General features: G+C 37.4%; 1 protein-coding gene across 1 annotated transcript in view; it reads left to right on the top strand.

Annotated features, from left to right (window-relative positions):
- LOC140511640 (uncharacterized) overlaps positions 1 to 24,288 on the top strand; it is a 97,855-nt gene that overhangs the window by 22,474 nt on the left and 51,093 nt on the right. The window contains exons 5-6 of the mRNA XM_072620813.1: positions 3,622 to 3,775; positions 7,153 to 7,236. Of these exons, the coding sequence (XP_072476914.1) occupies positions 3,622 to 3,775; positions 7,153 to 7,236 (238 nt within the window). The remainder of the gene's footprint in view (positions 1 to 3,621; positions 3,776 to 7,152; positions 7,237 to 24,288) is intronic.

Below are 24,288 nucleotides of genomic sequence, written 5' to 3'. Positions count from 1 at the left end.
CACTGGTTCATCCTCTAGGACTTCATCCCAGTTGCATTCCAGTGCCTTGGGTAAAATGGGTTTACAGCTGTGTGCAGGCAATCCTGACTTCTTGGAAGCTGTGGTACTGGAGTACAGACTCCAGCTAGTCCCATCTGCTAAAAAGACTTTGAGAATAGACCAGGCAATAACCTATAGGCCAACAAAACTGTCCATAATACTCAGAGTCTTGCCAATAGCTTCAACAGGCCTCAGGAAATGAAGTTTACAACACGAGTAGATGAAACTAGACATACAAACTTACAGTTACATCACTGTTCTGGTCACTGGAATAAGATTGTCAAAAAGATTATGCAAAAAGGACCATCTCGTGAGACTATGTCATCCCATAGCCATCAAAATGAAGCCCAGAAACTGTTACAGCAGCCCCATATTTTCTGATCTTAATTATTCACGACAGTAAAGCCTCAGAGTTATAATGTATACAGAGAAAACAATCACAAGAAGCTTTGGGATACCATAGTAACTGCAGTCATCCCAATAAACAGTTGCAGGTGCAAGATGAAAATTGTTCTGATCCTCCATGCAGGATCAATATTCAATACAGTCAGCTATTATATTTTCCCACAAGGGCCATTGCCATATCTGTTGTCATTAAAACTGCAGTGGTTATCTATCTGATATTTCTAGAAGACACGAGTTTTGAATGATAGAAAACCTTTTCTCAGTTGATTGCTACAGAAGCAGCACAAAAGCCTCTTAGGAAGGAACTGCTTCATACTACTAGGAAAGCACATCCAAGGCATTCATATGATTAGCAGAGCTGAGCAGCAGAGACTTGCCAGCAGATTTCTCAGTGGATTGTCTAAGGATAAAAAAAAAAGAGAGAGAAAGAAAAAAGAAAAGCAGTATACTTGAGCCATGAAGGTGTGATAAAAGAATAACAGGCAGTTGCTGCTCTAGGAAGCATTGTCCAGTGATACTGTGAGTGGGGGGCAATAATTATAAGAAAGGGAAGAGAAAAGGGCATTGTGCTAAGTGCTTGTCTTATTTGATACTTACAACAGCCCTGGGAGGTAGGTACTATTAATATTCCCATTTTATAGAGGAGGAAACTGAGGCAAACAGAGATTAAGTGAATACTTGCCCAGGATTCCCCATCTAGTATATGTCTGAGGCCAGATTTGAACTCAGCTATTCTTGACCCCAGGCTCAGTGCTCTATCCACTGTGCCATTGTTTCTGTATATTCAACGACAGTAATAATTTTGTGGAATCACCAGTGAAGGCATATCTTAAGATTTGTCTCCAATTTCTCTATCCAGACTTTTAGGAAGATTTCTAAGGAAGTCTAGAACATGTCATGCATGCTCCTTTGTCCACACCTGGTCTTAGCTCCCTTTTATCTTGAATTGTTCTGTATGAGGTGCTAAGAAGCTGAAAGCTATGGTCTTGATATTATGATTAAGTCAATCGAGGGGGCTAATCTACGGTCCTGAATGCACATGACCCATATATCATTGCCATATTGATCAACTCTGAAAGCATTCATCCTAGTTTTACTTGATGACGACAAAATCAGAAGCATCGTCTCTAGAGCCATCTGAGGTTGATCCTTGGCTATACTTCCCAATGATTCATCAGAGCCACAGAATGGTTCAAAGGATCATAAGACTTGCACCTAGAAGAGACAGGATCATTAAATTCCTCACTAAACAAATAAGGAAACTGAGACCCAGAGAGAGGAAGTAACTTGTCCAAGGTCACACAGTTAGTAAAGTAGCTAAGGCTGGATGAAGGAAGTCTTGCCTGGCCATGGGAACTGCTGAAGTAGAAACACCTACACCCAAAAAAGGTACTTTCTTGTTGGCTAAAGCATTATTAGCTATATCAAATGATATTTTGAATTCCTTAGTATTTTTATAACTTCTGAATTTTTTACTTGATACTGACACTTATTGAATTCATAATAATGAATATTGAATTCATAATAATAATGTATAAAGAATAATAGTTATAACAAATAATATATATAAATAATAAATATTGAATTCATAGTAATAAAGTTCTGCCATGTTGAAGTTCTGATCATTCTTTTCTGTGACTGAAACCCAAAATAACCACAAAAATATTCCCCTCCTAACCTCTGTAGCTTTTCCTCCTCCTGCCTCATGGACCTGTGTTTCATTCCCATATTTTAGGAGCAGAGTTTATCCTTTCCCCATTTCAGAAAGACAGTTGAGAATCAACCATGATCTTGAGGAACAGAATAATTATTCTGAATTAGAACTAATTAATTAATGTTGTTTCACTAATGAAAATGAGTTATATGATATTTAAGCCTAAATATTCCCATGGTTGTCTTAGAAATTGCTATCTATTAATATAGATGATGAAAATTCCAGAATCATCATGTTTTGATCTTGTGGTCTTTGTGGTCCATTCCCACAGAAGGTAATGAAAGTAACTTTATAAAAGTTTCTCTGGTCTTACCCTGGCAAAATACATGACTGTATTTTGGTAAACAACTTGAGGGCAAGAACTGTTCATATGTGGACTTTTTATTGCTGGTGCCTAGCCCATGGTATGCTCTCAATAAATGCTCATTCATTCGCAGTCATATTACTTAGGATAAGACATTCTTTAACCTACTTGTTTATCTTGTACAATACTTCTTATTTTTTTTTATAATACAGGTTCTGGGGTTACTTTCCCAACCTCTACTTATAATGGAAGGTATAGCAACTGCTTATCAGCTGCAGTTTCCATTGACTATCTCTTTTAGGTTCCCCATCACTGACCATGTTATAATGGCAGCCAAAGAGACATCTTTCTTGACCAATCAAGACCACTATTGATGACATGCCAGGAGAGGTATTTGCAGCTTTATTATCACAAATGTGGTAGACAAGATAATCACTAAGAGTTGTGAGCCAAGAGAATTCCCATTAATCATGACCCACAACTGTCAAGGAAGATCCCTCAAATGACTGAGGTACAATCATTTTCTTTGCCAGAATAAAACTGGAGAAATTTTTGACAATTTTATTTTTATTATCTTCTGTAGGAATGATTCTGCCACTTGCTATCTGTTTGACCTTGGGCAAATCTCTCTTGGTCTGAGTTCCTCATCTGTAAGATGGGACCTTCTACTTCTACATCTATAAGTTTATGAATTTATGAATTACAACCAGCTTCTAAGTCGGTTTGCTGTCTGTGTTCAATAGTGTGCTAGTGGTTCAGGTTTTGTATCTTCCTTTTCCTGTGCCTATTCTGTGAGCGTGTCATATGTGACATATAAACTCTAGGCTTGTCAGATCCAATGATAGGAATATCCTACCACCCCTGAGTCTGTTTGTTGATTCTATATGGCTACTTCCCAGTAGATCTACCCCCTACAAATACATTTTCTCGTGCAAGATGGTGACAACTACTGTTCTCCATGTAAGCTCTTCCCAACAAGGGAATGTTTTTTTCATTTTGTCTCTGTATCTCTAAACATCTAGCACAATACCTTATAGATGAAAGGGGCTTATTAAATGCAATTTTAATTAAATAAACATAGCTTTTGTCCTTTTGACTTGAAATTTGTTATTTTACGATAGGATTCACTTGAATGTTTTTCTTCTTCTTTGGGGGACAGGTATGAAGCTGAAAGTGTAGTTATAAAGAAAGGACACTGGCCAATGGAATGCTACTTATTACTTTCTGGAAAATTAGCAGCTATATCAAGTTTAACAGCTGAAAATTCCAACTCAGAAATTTTAAGTGAATTTGAAGAAGGAGATTTCATAGGGGTAAATATTTACTAAGAAAATTTTAGCCTAGTTAATCTTAAGAATGCTTTTGTGCTTATATTGAAATGATTGATAAGGGGTAATTTGTGGCATATTCTTCCAAATACTAGAAGTTTTCAAAGTTAGAATGCCTTTTTAAAAATTTTTTTCAAAGTTGCTATTTATTTTTAATATTTTTTTGAAAATTTTGAGTCCCAAATTCTCTCTCTTCCTTCAACCAATTTCCCACCCACTGACAAGACCAAAAATTGAAATGGTGACAAACAGCAACTAAAACATCTCTAAAATTTTAGGAGAAGATGTCAGAATAAAATGCATTTAATTTTTTTTATCATAAACTGCCTGATTTCATTTTTTAAATTATCAAGCATTCATTTTTTCTCTTCCATTCCCCCCACCCATTGGAAAAAAAGTAAAAACAGAACTCCTGTGTTACATAAACACAGTCAAACAAAACGTTTTATTATATTGGTCATGTCTAAAATTAATTTCCTAGTCTACATGTTAATCCCTTATTTCTTTGTCACGAGGCAGGTTGCATTCTTCTTATTGATCATTTAGTTGATCAGAGTTCTTGAGTCTTTTAAGAGTGTTCATGATACTGATGTTTTGGTATAAATTGTTCTTGTTCTACTCACTTCACTTTGCATCAATTCACACAAATCATTTTATGTCTCTGGAATTATTTTTCCTCATTTCTTGTGTCACAATAGTATTTCATATATCACAGTTTTTTTAACCATACCCCAGTTGATAGGAATCCCCTTAGTTTTGTTTTTTTCACTACCATAAAAGGAGCTGACACAAATATTTTCGTGTGTATAGGACTGTTTCCTCTTTATATGATCTCTTTGTGGTGTGTACCTAGCAGTGATATAGCTGGGTCAAATGGCATATCCTTTTTAGTCACTTCTTGTGCAGAATTACTTTCCTGAACGGTTACACCTATTCAGAGTTCTACCAATAGGACATTGATCTGCTTGTTTCTTTCAGCCCTTCCAACATTTGGCATTTTCTTTTCTTTTTTTCTTTCTTTAACCATCTTTGTCAATTAGAATTGTTTTAATTTTCATTTTTATTAATCATGAATGATTTGGAGCATTCTTCATAGGCTACAGAAAGCTTGAGTATCTTTTCTTATGTATTCATGTATTCAGATCGTGTATTAATTGGGGAATGACATAAATTTGAACCACTTTTTTACAGATCTTGGAAATTAGATCTTTATCCTTTCAAACATGTAGTACAGGTTTATTAAAAAGAAGAGAAAAATATATACTCTTACATGAGGAACCATTCATTTAAAAACTCTCTATAAATCTCTAGAATCACAGTTCAGAATATGAAAGTTCCTCAGACAGGCTTTCCTCCCCAGCAAAGCTTCTATTTGTCCCTGCCCAATCTTAGCACAAGGCTTGGCAAAGAGTAAGCTCTTAAATGTCTGGCGATTTGACTTTACTGAACCTTAAAACTGTCTCCATGCCTGGGGACCCAACCATACTACATTAATGGTTCCTAAAAGTAAATTTTTCTTCTTCCTGAATCATTACACACACACACACACACACACACACACACACACACACACACACATGCACGCACGCACGCATGCATGCATGCATGCTCTCTAATGTAGTTAAGCATCAGTGTTATTTTTTGTGAGACATACTGCTCCTTGAATTTGTCATCTACCTTAAGAAATAAGTTACAACATTTTATGAGTAATAATTATTAGCATCTATATGGTGCCTTAAGGTTTGCAAAGTGTTTCATATACCTTATTTCATTTGATTTCATGCAATAATAATGTTTGGTAGGGGTATCTCCATTTTTCTGGTGAAAAAACTGAGGCACAAAGAGGTTAAGAAACTTGCCCAGCATTACATAGCTGGTAGATCATACTGTCACAGATTTAGAGTTGGAAGGCACCTTAGAGGCCATCTATTCCAACCCCTTCATTTTACCAAGGAGGAAACTGAGTCACAGAGAGATTAAATGATTTCTCCAGTGTTATGCAGTCATTAAATGTCTGAGGCCAGTGGCATCAATCTCTTGCTTTATCAGTTTGAACTTGAATTTTCCTGACTCCATGTTCAGCTCTTTGTCCACTGTGACAGATACTTAGCTAATATACATGCAAGAAATAGTATGAAATATACAATTTAGGAAATATATAATTGGAAAAGGAGGTGATTATGTAGGGAGAATACATGTTATCATAAGTAGAACAAGGTAAATGGAGCTTGCTCCAGGGTGCTAAAATTTAGAGGCTACTGACATCACATGTACTCATTCAATAGGTAGAAACAATTAAGTTTAATACCCAGTTAATAAAGATAATTAGTTAAAAGAGGGGGCTAAGAGTTGACATGCCACTTCCACCTGACTGCTAAGCCTTAGCTGAACTACTCCTCAGACTGTACCCCACCCCTCGCTTCCTTTCCTTCCCCAGCAATGGCTTCATGTTATCCTGGCAACCCCACCCACATGCATGGATGTAACATCACAGGATCTCTACGTCTCCCCCATGTCCCATGGTTTTTCTTGCCACTAGCCCCTGTGTTCTCGGTTTCTAGATCTATTCCCATTCCCTTCAAATGGATTTACCTCTAAAAATTGCTTGCCCCATGATGTGATATCTGATGTTTGCCTTAGGCTATTTTACCCAGGGTTCTGGAATTATTAGTCATGTCTCTGGCTGCACTGATTTTAAATCTGTAGGATATTGAAAGATCTTGAAGATTTATAGGAAAACATGAACAAGTTAGTTAGGATTAAAAAGCATGGTGGATTGTGATTTGCATGCAGGGTTTACACTCACATTACCAAGATAGTGGATCCTATGAACTGTGAAAACATACTCCTGTCTATAGATTTCTGAAAGATGAGACCTATGTTTCTATAAAACAAATTAATACTAATTGGCACATTTGATTATTTGGCAAAGGGAACTGAGTCAGTGACGTAAATCTCTTGCTTTATCAATTATTTAATTTCACAATTTTATATTATACAGTATTATATTTTATTGTTAATATATTATATACAATATTTATGTATAAATATTAAGATATTATACATTTTATTATATATTTTTTACATTATACAATATTATTTAATTTCACTATTTAATTTCACAATTAAAGTAAAAACAATTTACTTTAAAATTAATTTCCCAGATGAGAGTGATTGAAAGTGAAGTCCTATGTCCAATGGAATCACAGAATTTTAGAGCTAGATGAAACCTTAGAGACCATCTATTCTAATCTTTTTATTTGTGTAGATGAGAAAATCAAGGTCCAAAGTTTCCCTTATGAAAGTAAAGTTAGAAATGAAAAAATGGTTCTAAAATGAATGTATTTCTTTTTTATTTTTAGGAAACTTGTTTGTTGACTAACACCCGCAGACCTACTACAATTGTATGCAAATCAGATGCAGCCCTTCTGGTGATAAGTAAGAAGGTAAGTATAGTGAGAAAATGTGATGAGGTTCATAAATATTTTTTAAAGAATACTTTTGATTTAATCTTCAAATTACAGATTGTTAGAAATCAAGTAAAGAATGAACCTTAACTAAAATGCCAGATAGTTGATGTCAGGCTACTTGTTTTAAATTATTGGGGGGAGAGTGTGCTTTGTGATTGTAGAACAGAATTCTTGATTATTGTAGTGGAAATTGTTTTTTATTTTTGGAGGGTGGACACAAGAGGGTCACTACTCACTAATCTGGGTCCTTGAGGATGGACTCAGATAACGTCAGAAAGGAGTCAATTAAGAGTGAAGCAACAAGCCATTTATTCTGGCTGGACTGAATATCATGATGAAAGACCTGATGAGCTCTTGCCAGTTGTTGGTACCTAAAAATACTCTGAGGCTATATATAGATAGCATATAGAGGAGGATTCTTCATTGCTCTAGCTCACTATTACTTCTTGTATCCTGTGGAGTAGGAAGAACTCCAAGTATGGACAGCACTTCCTGTCCTAGGTGTTTCTCAAACTTGGCATTCCATCTCCTGCATTCTTGCATTCATGGTAAAAGCTAAGCAGACTCTCTCATCTATTTCAAAACTCTTAATATCTTTGATTGTGCTCAGGCATAGCACCACTGTTTTCCAGGAAGCTTCAGTCTTTCCATATAAAGTAGTTTCTCCATTGTCATATTACCTTATATTTACATATCTGTGTATATTTGATATCCTCTAGCAGATTGTCCGTTCCTCAAGTGCTGCACTAGCACAATGCCTTGCATCTATAGTAAATGCCTAATAAAGGTTGAGTGAAATTGAATCTTTGTATGTTAATCCTCTCCCATATCTTCTCTTTCAAGAATGTAAGGTACCTGAGGACAGGGACTGTTTTCATTTTATGTTAGCACAGTCCTTGCAAAGAGTAAATGCTTAATGAATATTTGTTGAATTAAACTAAACTTTAAATATACAGTACTTTTTCATAACTTGTAATGGGTTAGCTACTGGTTTTTTGTCTGCTTCCAACTGAAAGCAATTGTTGATGGGTTGTAAAAGAATAAAAGATTTTGTAATTAAAGTCAAGAGAAGGAAAATTTGCCTTAGAATTTGTTTAGGTGGGAGCTCTCTCTCTCTCTCTCCCTCTCTCTCTCTCTCTCTCTCTCTCTCTCTCTCTCTCTCTCTCTCTCTCTCTCTCTCTTTCTCTCCACATTGGTTGTTAGCCTACAATATGGTGGCAGTTATACTGGTGCAAATTTTGACATGTCTTTGGTATCTATTAATTCTTTTCTGGTGTATATGTTGAGTAGCAAAGAAAAATAGTGGGTAGATACCATGGTGATCATCCTTTGATCATCTTTTAATTGGTTAATATGGTCCTTTGGGTACAGCATCAAATTAGATGGTAATGTATCTACTTTAATGTTGTTTTCATTAATAAAATTGTTATCAGCTTCTGTTGTTGCATCATTTAACTATGTCAAAGGCTTTCTCCCCATGTCTTCAGTAGCTGTGGCTGCTGAGGAGTCAGATGCTGTAATAGGTCCTGCAAAGAAAATTGTCAGATTTCATCACAAGGATTGCTTATTTTGACTGTGGCTGCAGTGGACCAGGTCAATCCAATGCATTTAATGGCCAGACCTGTGGTCAATCAGATGAGAGTGCTGTTCCACTTAAGAGCAAAGATTAGTATAGGCTCAGAAAAGTCCTGTCCCCAAATTCACAAGAGTACTGCTTCAGGGTGTGGAGCCAAGATACTGGAGTAGAAAGATCCACATACTATAGCTCTTCCCCCACAACCCATAAAATACCTGTAAAAAATGACTCTCAACAAATTCTAGAGCAGCAGAAGCCACAGAACAACAGAGTGAAAGAGATTTCCAGCCAAAGATAAACTTGGAAGGCCAACAGGAAAGCTGTATCCCACGGGATGGTGAGTGGAGCAGAGCCCAGCCCTGGCCATGCAGCACCAGGAGAAACAGGACCAGAACAGGCCTCCAGAGCAGAATCCCCAGCAGAGAGGATCTCAGATCCCTCTACTCACAAGCACTAAAGAAAGCTTCAAAGGTCAGTGAGAGGGCTTTCCCAGCTGGGCGAGAGGGGAGCAGGGTCCCCTCCAACACAAGTCCCAAGCAGTTGCAGCAGCAGCGGGGTGGCAGCACTGTGTGGCAGCTTCCATTGTGGGAGCAGTTCAGCTTAAATCCCCTGGGAGAATTGAGTAGCTGATCTAAATCTCAGCCCTGAGCATGATCCTGGGGTGAGGAGGAGCACTAGGACCCTTCTCTTGTTAAAGGATTCAAAAGTCAAGTAACTGTCTGGGAAAATGCTCAAAAAAGGGAAAAAAAATAAGGCCATAGAAGGTTACTTTCTTGGTATTTCCTTCCATCCTTTTGGGTGAGGAAGAACAATGCATACTCTCAGAGGAAGTCAAGTCAAGACTTCTGCATCCAGTACCTCCAAAATGAATACTCAGTGGGCTCAGGCCATGGAAGAGCTTGAAAAACAAGTCAACAACTTACTAAAGGAGACCCCAAAAAAATGCTGAAGAAAATAACACCTTTAAAAATAGGCTAATTCAATTGGAAAAAGAAGTCCAAAAAGCCAGTGAGGAGAAGAAGGCTTTAAAAAGCAGAATCAGCCAAATGGAAAAGGAGGTTCAAAAGCTCACTGAAGAAAATAGTTCATTAAAAATGAGAGTGGAGCTGAGGGAAGCTAATGACTATATGATAAACCAAGAAATTACAAAACAAAACCAAAAGAATGAAAAAATAGAAGATAATATCTCATTGGAAAAACAACTGACTTGGAAAATAGATCCAGAAGAGACAATTTAAAAATTGTGGGACTACCTGAAAGCCATGATCAAAAAAAAAGAGCCTAGACATCATCTTTCATGAAATTATCAAGGAAAACTGCCCTGATATTCTAGAACCAGAGGGCAAAATAAATATGGAAAAACCCATCGATCACCTCCTGAAAGAGACCCAAAAAAGAGAAACTCCTAGGAATATTGTGGCCAAATTCCAGAGTTCCCAGGTCAAGGAGAAAATATTGCAAACAGCTAGAAAGAAACAATTTGAGTATTGTGGAAATACAATCAGGATAACACAAGATCTAGCAGCTTCTACATTAAGGGATAGAAGGGCTTGGAATAGGATATTCCAGAAGTCAAAGGAACTGGGATTAAAACCAAGAATCAATTACCTACCCAGCAAAACTGAGTATAATACTTCAAGGGAATAAATGGTCATTCCATGATATAGAGGACTTTCAAGCATTCTTGATGAAAAGACCATAACTAAAGAGAAAATTTGACTTTCAAACACAAGAATCAAGAGAAGCATGAAAAGGTAAACAGGAAAGAGAAATCATAAAGGACTTTCTAAAGCTGAACTGTTTACATTCCTATAAGGAAAGATAATATTTGTAACTCTTGAGACTTTTATCAGTATTTGGATAGGTGGAGAGATTATACACAACACACACACACACACACACACACAAACAGAGGGCACAGGTTGAGTTTATTCAGAAGGGATGATATCTATAAAAAAATAAAATTAAGGGGTGAGAGAGGAATATATTGGGAGGAGAAACAGAGAAATGGAATGGGGCAAATTATCACTCATAAAGGAGGCAAGAAACATCTTTTTCAATGGAAGAGAAAAGGGAGGAGGTGAGAGGGGAAAAGTGAAGCTTACTCTCTTCACATTTGGCTTAAGGAGGGAATAACATGCACACTCAATTTAGTATGAAAATCTGTCTTACATTACAGGAAAGTAGGGGAGGAGGAGACAAGTGGGGGGGGGATGATAGAAGGGAGGGCAAATAGGAGAAGGGAGTAACTAGAAGTAATGTCAAAGCCTTCATTATGACAAGATATATCCATGAGTTTCCATAAGTCATCAGTTGGAATGCATCAGGACATCAATCTGTTTATCACAGTGTCTCCTTTTATGCCTGACAAGACCCACTTCAACCTATTTCCATTCTAGCAACATTAGAGTTGTTGTTTCTTAGGCCATCTCCAGCAAAATGTGTGCCAGCATAGCAATTTTCTTAAGAAACCTCCACTTAATTTACATATATGTGACCTTTCTCAACTTTGATTATAACAAAGATAAGCATGATATCAAGGTTTGGGTCAGATTTAGCCTTGTTCTTTCAGAGTCTCTTCATATTTTCCACACACAAATCTTAACACTCAACAATTGCTTTTCTTATCAAGTATCTAACATCATCAATAGGCTTTCTCTGTAAACTGCTCATCAACATTTTGTTAGCTATTTAGATCAAGATACAATTTTATTTGTGGTGTTCCTGGAGCAGATCACAATCTTCCTATGCCTTTCCATATCCTGCACAATCTGATCCATATTTTTCCATAAATGTATCATCAAATATCCACTCAATGCTCTGGATGCCTTTCTCTGCTTCTTAGGCTGCCTATATATTTTCTTCTATTCTTGGTACATACATAACTGGCCCACCTTACTTTCCAGCCATTATATTTATAGAATCAACTTTGATTCTATAAAGATAATAGCAGATATTATCCAGTGCTTGAAGATTTGCCAAGTGTTTTGCAGAGATTATCACATAAATTATCTTTCTCTCCTATCCTCTCTGTCCCTCTTTCTGTCTCTATCTGTCTGTCTATCTTCAATATAGTTTAGCTGGACCTGATGGTAATTCCCTGCAAGCTCAACTTTTTTTTTTACCATTTTGTGAGAAAATACTACTCACAATTTTCTGTCGTTCATAATGTTTTGAAACTGAGATAGTACTTTAAGCCTGTGTTTAAAATATGTCTTAATTGCTAAATCTCTCCTTATAGCCAAACTGATGCAGAAACTCTCTGGGTTCTTTGAGGTTTCTCATCATGACAAATGTTGAGCATTGGTTGAACTTTTCTAAGAAATGATGAAATGATGCCCATTAATTGGGGAATGACTGAACAAATTGTGGTATATGAATGTAATGGAATACTATTGTGCTATAAGAAATGATGAACAGTGAGACTTTAGAAAAACCTGGAAAGACATATATAAACTAATGCTGAGTGAAATGAGCATAACCAGGAGAACGCTGTACACAGTAACAGCCACAGTGTGCAAGGATTGTTTCTGGTAGACTCATCCCTTCACAGCAAAGCAAGGACCTAAAACATTCCCAAAGGACTCTTCAGGCAAAATGCCATCCACATCCAGAGTAAAAACTATGGAATCAGAATGCAGAATGAAGCAGACTATTTTCTCTTGTGTTATGTTTTGGTTTCTCTCATTCTTTTTAATTTTTCTATGCAACATGACTAATGTGAAAATGTGTTTAATAAGAATGTATGTGTAGAACCCATAAAAGACTGCATGCTCTCTCAGGGAGGTAGTAGGGAGGGAGGTAGAGAAAATTTAAGACTTATGGAAGTGACTGTTGAAAACTGGAAACAAATAAATTAATTTATAAAAAAAGAAATGATGAAATGGTAAATGTCTTTACTTTTGCCTGTTTCCCACTTTTCATAGACAACAGCTTATTTTAAAAGGCCAGGTTGGCACTACTAACTGACCTTAGAGTCAGGAAAACATGGGCTCCAATTCTGCTTCTGACACTAGCTAACTATGTGACTGGAGGCAAATCACATAGCCCCTCTTTGCTTTGGTTTCTTCATCTACATAACAAGAATAATAATATAATACCTTACAGGACTTATCTCAGATGGTTCTTGTGAGGCATAAGCGAAATAATAAATGTGAAGCACATTGCAAAATTTAAAGTGTTGTATGTCAGCTACTGTTATTATTTTATTCTCATCTGATATTTATTTAACCTTGACTCTACCTGGAAAATTATCTGATTGCACAGAAAACTGCTTCTGAAGTGACTTTTATGCCTATAATTATTTCCTACCTGTTAGAAGAGTTATACTGTAGTATCTGTTTCCAGCATCATTCAGTCTTCACTGTGCCTAGCACTTTCTGATTCTCTGCCTGAACAAAGTGTGCTGTCCAGATTGTAGTTTTCCAATTAGCCTTTAAGTCTTTGACTTTATTCCTTTCTTGATTCCAAACCATATTTCTCTTGTGTCCAGTTTCATCAGTTTTCCTTGTGCCCACTTTTGCACTGAAGGCACCAAGATACACACACACACACACACATACACACACACAATGTATATATATATATGTGGTATATATACATATATAACATATATGTATACTTCATTCGAATGTTCTTGCCATATCTCATACAATTTTTCTATTCTTCATCCTCTGTAAACAATGTTGTTATCAGAGCTGTGTTATTTTTGTTGTTTGGCTATATTCATTGTGAACACTGAAAGTCCCAGTGATCAAGTGTACCCCAAAATGTTTCTTACCACCTTTAAATACATGAAGACACATGTAAATTCCTTCGTTCCCTTTTCCAAGGAGAACACCTGTGCTGCTGTTTCCCCGCTGTTTTAACTGCCATCTTCTGTCTTCAGATTTCATTTATAGCAAGAATGTCATATTTATGTTCTTCAGTTTCTCCAGTAGTATGTCACCATTGACGCTGGATGAGAGTGACATATTAAATGATCATTAATAGTTAAGTTAATGTTCATAGACAATCTGAGAAATGCACATGTTAGCCCTCCTTGCTCCTTTATCAGCCTCTCCATCATAGTTACAGGGCTAACAGAAAAGAGGCTGCACAGAACTTAGGGCTGTCTTGCATTTTCGTCTATTTCATGTCACCAAAGTCCAAATGAGTCACCACCTGATGGCCCACCTTCTGGTGTAGTTTTATTCTATATTTAGCTAAGTTGATTCTTAGACAATAAGCAGAATTTGTCCCCAAGTTCCTATTTGAAGTTTGATGGAAATTGCCATATTTTATATCTAATGGCCTTCAAGAACTCAGGGTCAACTCTACATTATGATAACACATTGGAATAGGACTTTTGTAAATAAACATTTTTTTATTGGAATTTTAAAAAATCAAAGTGGCACAAAACCGCAAACACTACTTACAGTAATTACAGAAATGTTGCAGCTGTTTTGCTACTATTTATGTATCACTTTAAGTTAAGATAGAGTAGAATCATGGAGTTTAGGTTTAAGATAGAATCATATGGTTTAGAACTAGATGGGATTTTAGAGATCTAAAAAATCTTAGAAAGTTCAACTTCCTTATTTATTTCTGGGCCAACTGAGGTCAAGAAAGAGAAATTGGAAAGTCACAAGACCATGCATATAATAATTTTTTTATAAATATAAGCTGAGATATCAACTCAGGTCTACTGATGAAAAATCCCAAGTTCTTTAGATGATAGAAGGATAGAAAGAAGGAAAGGAGGAAGGAGAGTTGACGGATAGATGGACAAATACAAATTCATTCCTTTACTTCAAAGTTTCTGAACAAAATGTCTTTTTTTTCCTGGTCACTTTTCTAACCTACAATTGTGATCACATGAAGCAGCTAGGTGGCACAATGGATAGAGTTCTGTACCTAGAGCAAGGAAGACTAATCTTCATGAGTTCAAATCTAGCCTCACACACTTATTAGCTGTGTAACCCTGGGCAAGTCACTTAACTTCTTTTGTCTCAATTTTCTTATCTGGAATATGAGCTGAAGAAGAAAATGGGAAGCCACTCCAATATCTTTGCCATGAAAATCCCAAATGGGGTCCTAGCTGCCCTCTTTATAATAGCCTAGTTATATTGATATTTTTCATGTTAAGAAAGAAAAACACTTTGATTCTATTCTGTTTGGCAGTCACATGCATCTTGGCTCACTGGCATACTCTTAGACTAAAGGGCAAAATTTTTCATTCTTTTTAAGAAGTGATGGTGAGCGCCTTCACCGAAGTCCTAGTCAGCTAATTGTTGTGATGTGAATGTGACTCTGCAACCTTGAAGGCTGTGCTGGTGGAAGATAAGCTCTGGCATTTATTTTATTGGAATGCCAAAGGGTTCTGGCCCAAACCGCATTTGTGATGTTTGTCATAGACCACAGATGGTCTATGTTTGCCATCCATGAAGCTAAGTTCAGAGGGATTCATCACCATAAAGTTGGCTACTAGGGAATGACTTCTTTTAGTCATAGCAACTTTTGACAGCACCTATCTACGTAGGCTAGTCTTCTTAGTTTTTTTGTGTGTCATGGACTCTTTTTGTAGTCTGATGAATCCTATGGACCTCTCCTCAGAAGACTGTTTTTAAATGCATAAAATAAAATATGTAGGATTACAAAGGAAACCAATGACACTGAACTACTCGTATCAAACTATATTAAAAAAAAATTAATGGATCCCAGGTTAAGAACCTCCATCTAAGGTGTGGAGGGGTTGCAATCAGAATTGGGGATAGAAGTATTCATATTGATGAAACCATAGATTTTCTGAATCACTAAAGGAGAAGATAATAAGTGTACAAGAATTTTTGTAGCAGTTTCAAAGAAAGTACTATAATATCCTTTTTATTTTAAAAGTATGTGTCAGCTAAATCTCATGAGACAGTAAATCTTAGATTAAGGCTGATAGAACAGTAGCTGATCTAAGTTGACTTTTTTCATTAACTTAAGATAAATGGCTTTCCCAAGCTATTTAGGCCATACATTCTTACTTGAGACTGATAAATCTTGATGTGCCAGGTACTAGAGCTGTTGCTTAGTTGATCCCTTGGGAAGAGGGAAGTGAAAACATCACTTAGTCTCTTTTGAGCTGGCAGTCCTATCCGGTACTTGAGCTGGCAGGAAGACTGTATGTATATATTTATTTGTAGAGACATTAGTATCTATGGAACCTTATCTAGAGGTATTTATTATCATCATCAGTGTGGTCACAATTGTAGGTTAGAAAGTGGCCAAAAAAAAAGACATTTTGTTCGGCCACTCTGAAGTAAAGGTATGGATTTGTATTTGTCTATCTATCCATCAATTCTCCTTCCTCCTTTCCTTCTTTCTATCCTTCTATCATCTATCTAATATATTTATCTAGATAGAGAGATAATAGACATATATCTTTAAACTTTTTGGGCACATCTTGTCAGCACTTACCAGATAAAGATCATGAGAATGATGTTTATTTCCTAAGATAAATCATTCTGTGACTTTCCTCTCCTCTTCAGAGAAAGATTATTGGATAATTTGGTTTGAAAAATGCCATGGGAAATATCTTGAATGTTTTAGCATTGATGTGTGTCAACTTCATAGGCTAATGTTGCCTCTTGTTTTTTAACTGAAGCAGTGCTCCAGGAATCTACTTGACTGAAACAATTGTGGGCATTGTAAGCACCATATAATCATATATCCTATGAAAGAAGCATTATAAATACAATCATATGCAGGATGTGGTTTTCTTTTTAAATATCATATTTGATTTATTATTTATGGTATAAAAAGGGGAAGGTGAGCTCCATTAACCTGGTGACCTTTATTTTTTTTCAAGCAAGATAATTGCATTCTAATGGAAGTATATGAACTATAGGTATTGTAAATATAGCTCTCTAAAGAGTGTGACTACTTGCTTCTGTCACTGAAATCCTCTAGTGGGTTTTAAGCAGCAATTTACAGGCACATTGAATATATTTCCCAAACAAAATAGAAGATATATTGGCCCATATTTTTGCATCTGGAAATTTTTTATGGCATTCTTACTGTTAATATTTTATTCTGTTTAAGTATGTCAGTTTCTTTTACTAGAATATTTTATTACATTCATGAATGGAATTGTAGCATTATAGGAAATGGTATTTGTTATTTCTTCTGTAAATACCTCATTCATTATAGTAATGTGATTATTATGTAAAGTACTTTTAACTTCTTGTCTGAAAAATGCCAAATATTATGTTACTCCTAATGGATATGGTTCAAGGTACCTGCCTCTCCTCACGTACTGGAACCTTTCTTTTTCAATGAGGTCATAATATCATATAGTTACAAGGCCAGCTTTGTAACTGAGGTCCAGTCTAGGTTCTCAGTTCTGACAAAGGGTGCTTTGAAAGCCCTGTTTTCAGTGAAACAAAATGAAGTAGAGAAAGTCACAACAGAATCCTTTCGATGTGCTTAAATCCTATGCATTCTTCATGGCCCAGATAAATTCATGAAGCCTCCAGGTATTTCACCACTTTAAGTCAATCTATAATTAAGCTTAATCCAACCATTAAGTTTCAAGATTTTAAACTGCAAAAAAATGCTTGTAGGCTGTCATTTAAATTAATTTAAATTAAAACCACTTTACTAATTAAGAATTAAAAGAACATGCTTTAAAGGATATAAAATTAAAATAGGTAAGTGGCATAGTATAAAATGAGGACGATAATACATCTGCCTGCCAGGATTATTGTGAGGATCAAATGGGATGGTAATTGTAAAGTGCTGAGCATATTACCTGGCACATATTAAGTGCTACTTTTTTGTGGTTGTTGAGTCATTTTCAATTATGTCTGACTCTCCAGGACCCATTTGAGTTTTTCTTGGCAAAGATGCTGAAGAGGTTTTTCATTTCCTTCTCTAGCTCATTTTACAGATGAGGAAACAGGCAAATAGGGTTAAGTGACTTGCCCAGGGTCACACAGCTAGTAAGTGTCAGAAGTGAGATTTGGAAGAGGAGTCTTCTGACTCTTGGTCTGGCACTCCATCCATTGTGTCACCTAGCTGCCCAAGTACTATATAACTGTTAGCTATTGTATATTATTATTATAACAATTCTCAGCTCCTTCTGTATCATTAACATAGAAAATAATGAGGAAAACATTCCTAGGAGGGCAAAAGAGGCAAGGTGAATCAACATCCTCTGGGCTTGGCCTTTTATTGTACTTAAGTCAATAAGGAATCAAAATACCCCTTTGCCCTGTAAAATGATTAGCCCAGCCTGCATAAATAGATGTTCTTTTACAACACTCACCTTCTTCTGAACTGATCTAGACCACAATTTGGCAATAAATTAATTATATACCACATTATGATATCACATATATTACTATTGGACTTCTCATTAGTGTATATCTTATTTATCCAACTAGATTATATGTTCTGTGAGGTCAGATGGCCTCGTAATAGAATAACAAGGACCTAATGTAGATTTATTATTCTAATTAATAATGATGATGATAACTTTGTTTTATGTAGCATTTTTCATACATCACTTCATTCGATCCTCACAAAACTCTCAAGAGATAATAAAAATTTTACCATCCCTGTTTTACAGACCAGAACCTGAGGCTCAGAAGAGTACAATAAATTGCCCCAAAGCATATAATTAGTAAGTGGCTGAGCTACTGTGGGAATCAAGCTCAAGTCTTCTTTCCCTTCCCACTTAATAGTGGGCGGGGGGGGGGGGCGTGAGGGAGTTACATGTAGAGATAGTTTTCAACATTTTGAGTTCCAAATTTTTTCTCTCTCCCTCTCTCCTCTCCCTCTCCTGAAGACTGCAAGCAAACTGGCATAAGCTGTATATGATAATCTTATTGAACATATTTCCACATTAGTCATGTTGTGAAAAAAGAGTCAGAACAAAAGGGAAAAACCAAGAGAAAGAAAAAAAAGAGAAAATAGTCTACTTTGATCTGCATTCAGACTGTAGCTCTTTCTCTGGATGTGGATAGGATTTCCTATCATGAGCCTTTTGGAACTGTCTTAGATCCTTGTACTGCTGAAACTCAAATCATCTGACCCCTAGTTCAGTGGCTCTTCCCTGCAGTTCCTAGTATAGTGAACATGGAAGATATTCAATGAATATTTGTTTAATTTTGTGAGGAATACATCCGTACATTTGTGTGCTTCATTGCATATAAGTATGGTGAGCAAGAGTCAGTGCCAACAATATCCTCAGAGAAATAGGTTGCTCTGGGCATGACCTTCATTTCAACTCTTTTTCTCTTTCCCTCTGTGGTGATGCTGATCATCTCACATCCTTCCTTTTGCTCCAGACCCCTGAAGCCCACGTGGATTTGGCCAGTTTGAATATTTCATACTCTTGGATTTTTTTTTGTTGGTTACCTTGTGCCTTGACACCTATGAAGACCTCAAGATGTTTAAATTAACTTTTAAGACAGACTTGATTTTCTCCCTATATCAAGTTGTTTGCCAGTTTCAGTCTGCCAGGTTTCATCTCAAGCTTGCTGGCCTTGACACTAGCATCATATCTTTCGTGCTTTTCTTCTGACCAGCATCATCCAATTGCTTAGAAGCTAAGAGTCAATTGTACCTGACCTCCCTATGGCATATAAAGGAGCAAAATCTGTAACATCTCCCTGATTAAGTCATGTCCTACACCTGATACCTTCTCTACCTTGATGTTAGCCATTGCTTGTCCTAATGCTAAGAATAAATATTATTACTATCACTTCCTTCTGTCAATCTCTTTTTCTGACTCCCACCTATACCTTTCAGTTTAGGTAAACCCTAGAGACTCGATTTAGGTGCTTTCACAAGAGAAAAAGAAAAGTGCTTTTGAAAGTACTCTTTATGCTTGTTTCACTATCACTTAGTATGGTTTGTGGCACAACACAGACACTCAATTAATGCTTGTTGACTGGTTGACTGATAATAGATAGAGTGACTTTCTCCGGCAGAGTTGAGTACCCCCCCATACATTTGAAATATAAATTGACATGTGGGTCAATTTTCTTTGACATGTAGGTTGCTTGCTGCCAAACCATGATAACTGTCTGGATGAACAAGTATGACTGAACAGATGAGTGTATGGCCAGCAACCTTTGCTGTGTGGCATGTACATTCCTGTCTACTCTCTGTGCTTCATTCTCTTCCTTCCCCCTGATCTCCTTCTCCTTTACCATAGATATCAACCCTTCCATTGTAACTCACTTTGATCTTTTCTCCTTCTGGTAGGAACAAAAGAGATGTGTCATGGTCATAGTCTTCTCAATGACATGGGAATTCTAGTAGATGTTGGCATGGAGTGCTGTCAATTTTGGACAGAAGTATGGTGTGGTTACCCTTTATTCAAAGGACCCCTTAGGGAAGTTATAGGGTAAGCAAAGTTAAGGATTACTGGTATAATGGGATTTGTGCAACCATGCAGAACTAGAACTAAGAGGAGTTTTAGAGATTATCTAATCCACGGATTCTAAATCTGGGGTCCATGATCTTATTTTTAAAAAATATTTTTCTAATTATATTTCAATAAAATTGGTTTCCTTTATAATCCTACATATTTTATTTTATGCATTCAAAAACATTACTCTTAGAAGGGATCCATAGGCTTCACCAGACTGCCAAAGGGATTCATGGCACAAAATAAGATTAAGAAACCCTAATCTAGCCCAACGATGGTGCACTGAGAAGAACACTTGGAAAGGAGTCAAAAAGCCCAGGTTCTGTTCCCAGTTGTGCTACTTACTATCCATAGAATTTTAGTCAAGCCATTTTTTTCACTTTGGGTCTCAGTTTCCTCATATGTAAACTGAGGCAATTGTACAAGATGAGTTCTAAGGTCCCTTTTGTCTATAAATATAAATCTATTATTCTAATACTCTATTTTGAAGATGAAAAAAATGAAGTCTATAATGATCAAAGGACTTGCCTATGGTCATATATAGCTAGTTAGTGACAGAGCTTCTAGGATGGTCAGAGACTTACGTGAACAACAGACTTTGTGGAAAAAGTAACCACACTGCATTGGTAACTTTAAGGCTAATAGCCCAAACCTTAAGATTAATTACCTATCATATAATCTACCACTGCTGACCTCTCTAATTGTAGTGATCGTTATATTGCTGTGTTCATCCTTTGTTTTCAAAGAGGACCATGCCATCAGAGAAATGATGACATGACTTCACTTGACTTTGCTTTGAGTGAGGGAGGCCTGTGCAAGGTCACCAGCCTCATTTTCTCCTCCTGAGCCATCTAGATCCAGTGCCCAGATATTCATCAGGATGACTGGAGATGGCCCAGGATGCACAGGGAGACCTTGACCTTTTTTAGGCTGAGGCCTTTTGTATGAGCAATGGTCTCCTTACTTTGTAAATCTCAGCTGGAATAGAATCAGCACCAGGTGCTTTGCTGCATGAAAGGAGCCTAATGGCCATCAAAACCTCTTCTTTGGTTTGAAGTTCAGCTAAGGAGGGATTGACTTCAACCTGAGGTAAACGATCAATGGCCTCAGCATTGATTGATGAGGGTCTGTTGAGAACACCATGGAAGCGTTCAGCCCATCTCTCTAGGATTGTATCTTTATCACTAATCAATGTGACTCCATCAGCACTAAGTAGTTGTGATGCACCGTAGATTTTTGGTCTGTAATTAGCTTTCAGGGAATCATAAAAGTGCTTTGGATTGTTGCTATCAGCATAAAACTGAATTTCATCTGCCTTCTTACTGAGCCAGGAATCCTGCATCTCTCTAAGCTTTGCTTGTACTTTGCTTTTGATGGGATTAAGTGCTGCCTTGTTAGAGGTGGATGAAGTATCCTGTTGGTGAATCCAGTAGAGTTCTTGTTTTTTGTTTTGCAGCTTCTGAATTTCCCCATCATTTTCATTGAACTAGTTTTGGTGTTTGTGAGTGTTTTGACCCAAATGAGCAAATGCAGTGCTGTACACCAAATTTCTGAAAGCTGCCCACTCCTTTTCTGCTTCACTGTTGCCAACTATGTGTAGGCTCAACATTCCCTCCAAGTTAGCAAGACATTGTTCACACTCAGAGAAGTGCTCTAATTTGTTGACATTGATTCTTCTGGTAGTCATTTTGCCTTGGAGGTGGCACTTTTGATGAATGTGAATATTTAGCTTGGAGAGGATAAGTCTATGATCAATCCAGCATTCTGCACCACACATCATTGCCTTTGTCACTCTCACATCTTGTCTGTCTTTTCTCCTTACAATTACATAGTCTATTAGATGAGAGGTTATTTTCTAGGTTATATGGCAAGAGGAAGTTATCCCTCAGGAGTTCAAGGATGCCTGCACTGTCCACCTCTATCAGGTCTCTCTCTTAGTCATTGCTGGAAAATTCTTGCTAGAGTCCTCCTTAATAGGCTGATCCTTCACACCACCAGTGTGGCTTCAGAAACAGCCGAGGAACAGTCGATACGGTGTTTGCTGTCTGACAACTCCAGGAGAAATGTCAGAAGCAGAACAGAGGTCTATACACAATGTTTGTAAATCTGACCAAGGCCTTTTACACTGCTAGTTGTGAGGGTTTATGGAAAATTATGTCAAAATCTGGCTGCCCAGAGAAGTTCATCAGTATTGTAAGTCAATTTCATGATGGCATGTTTGCCTGGGTTCTGGATGGTGGACGAAGCTCTCGTGCCTTCCCAGTCACCAATGGAGTGAAGCAAGGTTGTGTGCTTGCTCTCATGCTTTTTAGCATTGTATTTTCAGCCATGTTGTCAAATGCTTTCAATGAGAATGAACACAGCATCAAGGTTATCTACCATACTGGTGATAAGTTCTTCAATTTGAAAAGACTACAAGCCAAGACCAAAGTGGAGGGAGTGTTGGTGAATGATTTTTTGTTTGCAGATGATTGTGCACTCCATGTAGCCTCTGAAGCTCAGATGCAACAAAGTATGGATCTCTTGAGGGCCAGGGTGGAGTGTGGTTGACAAGATCAGGATAGACCTTCGAGGAAACTGTTCTTTGAGACTGTGCTCATTATCATCTGGAATAACTCTCCATGCCCCCCCGGATGTTGCTGTCTCTGTGAGACAAACAAGAGAATTACAGAAAACAAGGGATATGTAAAATAGATGCCCTCTAGATTCACAGTCTTTAAGATGAGACTGATTAAATCACTAGGGCAGGAGACAAGCAGAATGTCACATAGGCTTGCAGTTTCTGTCTATAAATACCCTGACCCTCAGATCAATAAACGGAGTTGGTCTATCTTCTCCCGCCTCCCCTGCCTTCTTCGCCACATCACTGAGCCGTGTAGGGACGCAGGCCACCCGCTATATGGATCAATTCTCTGTTGCCTGTGCTAATTTTGACCTAATAATTAACACCAAGAAAACACAGGTGGTCCATCATCTACCACCACCATCCATACATGGACTATCAGTTACAACAAATAGAGAAATTCTGAATGCTGTGGATAAGTTCACTTACCTTGGTAGTGTACTTTCCAGGGATGTACACATTGACAATGAAGTTGATGCATGCATTGCCAGAGCTAGCTCAGATTTTGGGAGGCTCCACAGAAAAGTTTGGGAGAGAAGAGGTATTAGACTGAGTATCAAACTGAAGGTCTACAGAGCTGCTGTGTCGACCCCATTGTTGTATGCCTGTGAAAAAATGGACAGTCTACCAGTACCATGCCAGGAAACTACATCATTTCCATTTGAACTGTCTTAGGAAGATTCTGAGGATCACCTGGCAGGACGAGGTACCAGACACTGAAGTCCTTGCTCAAACTGAACTGCCAATCATTCAAACTATATTTCAGATAGTGCACTGGGCTGGCCACATTGTTTGAATGCAAAATATACACTTGCCAAAAAGACTATTTTATGGAGAACTCACATGGGGCAGGTGATCACATGGTGGTCAGAAGAAGCAATACAAGGATACCCTCAAGGTCTCTCTCAAAAACTTTGGATTTGACTGTGTGACATGGTAGACACTGGCAGAGGACCACTCAACATGGCATGCCCACATCAGAAAAGGTGCTGTGCTCTATGAGCAAAGAAGAATTGAGACAGCACAAAGTAAAAGTAGGATGTGCAAATTTGGAGTATCTACCCCAAATACTCATATGGACTATCTGTGCTGGACCAAAGAAAAAAAATAAATAGCAACATCACTCTGGGAGGGGCAGGAGCCTCAGGGTTGTTGTTGTTTCCAAAGAGAAACAGTTATTATTAACATTCACACTAAGGCAGGAGGGTCCAAAAACAGTCATTGAATGGAACTTGGGCAGGGACCCATTGTGGTTCAATCTATGGGTTTCAGAGTGCACTGGGTCTTTTAGGGAAGACAGACAGACAGACACACAGAAAAGAAAGGAAGGAAGGAAGGAAGAAAGGAAGGAAGGAAGATAGGAAGGAAGGAAGGAGGACAGGAAGGAAGGAAAGAAGAAAAGAAAGATCATTATATTAAATCCTA

The sequence above is a fragment of the Notamacropus eugenii genome, chromosome 6 (assembly GCF_028372415.1).
Source record: "Notamacropus eugenii isolate mMacEug1 chromosome 6, mMacEug1.pri_v2, whole genome shotgun sequence".
NCBI lineage: Eukaryota > Metazoa > Chordata > Mammalia > Diprotodontia > Macropodidae > Notamacropus > Notamacropus eugenii.
This window is presented reverse-complemented; position numbering and strand designations above follow the sequence as displayed.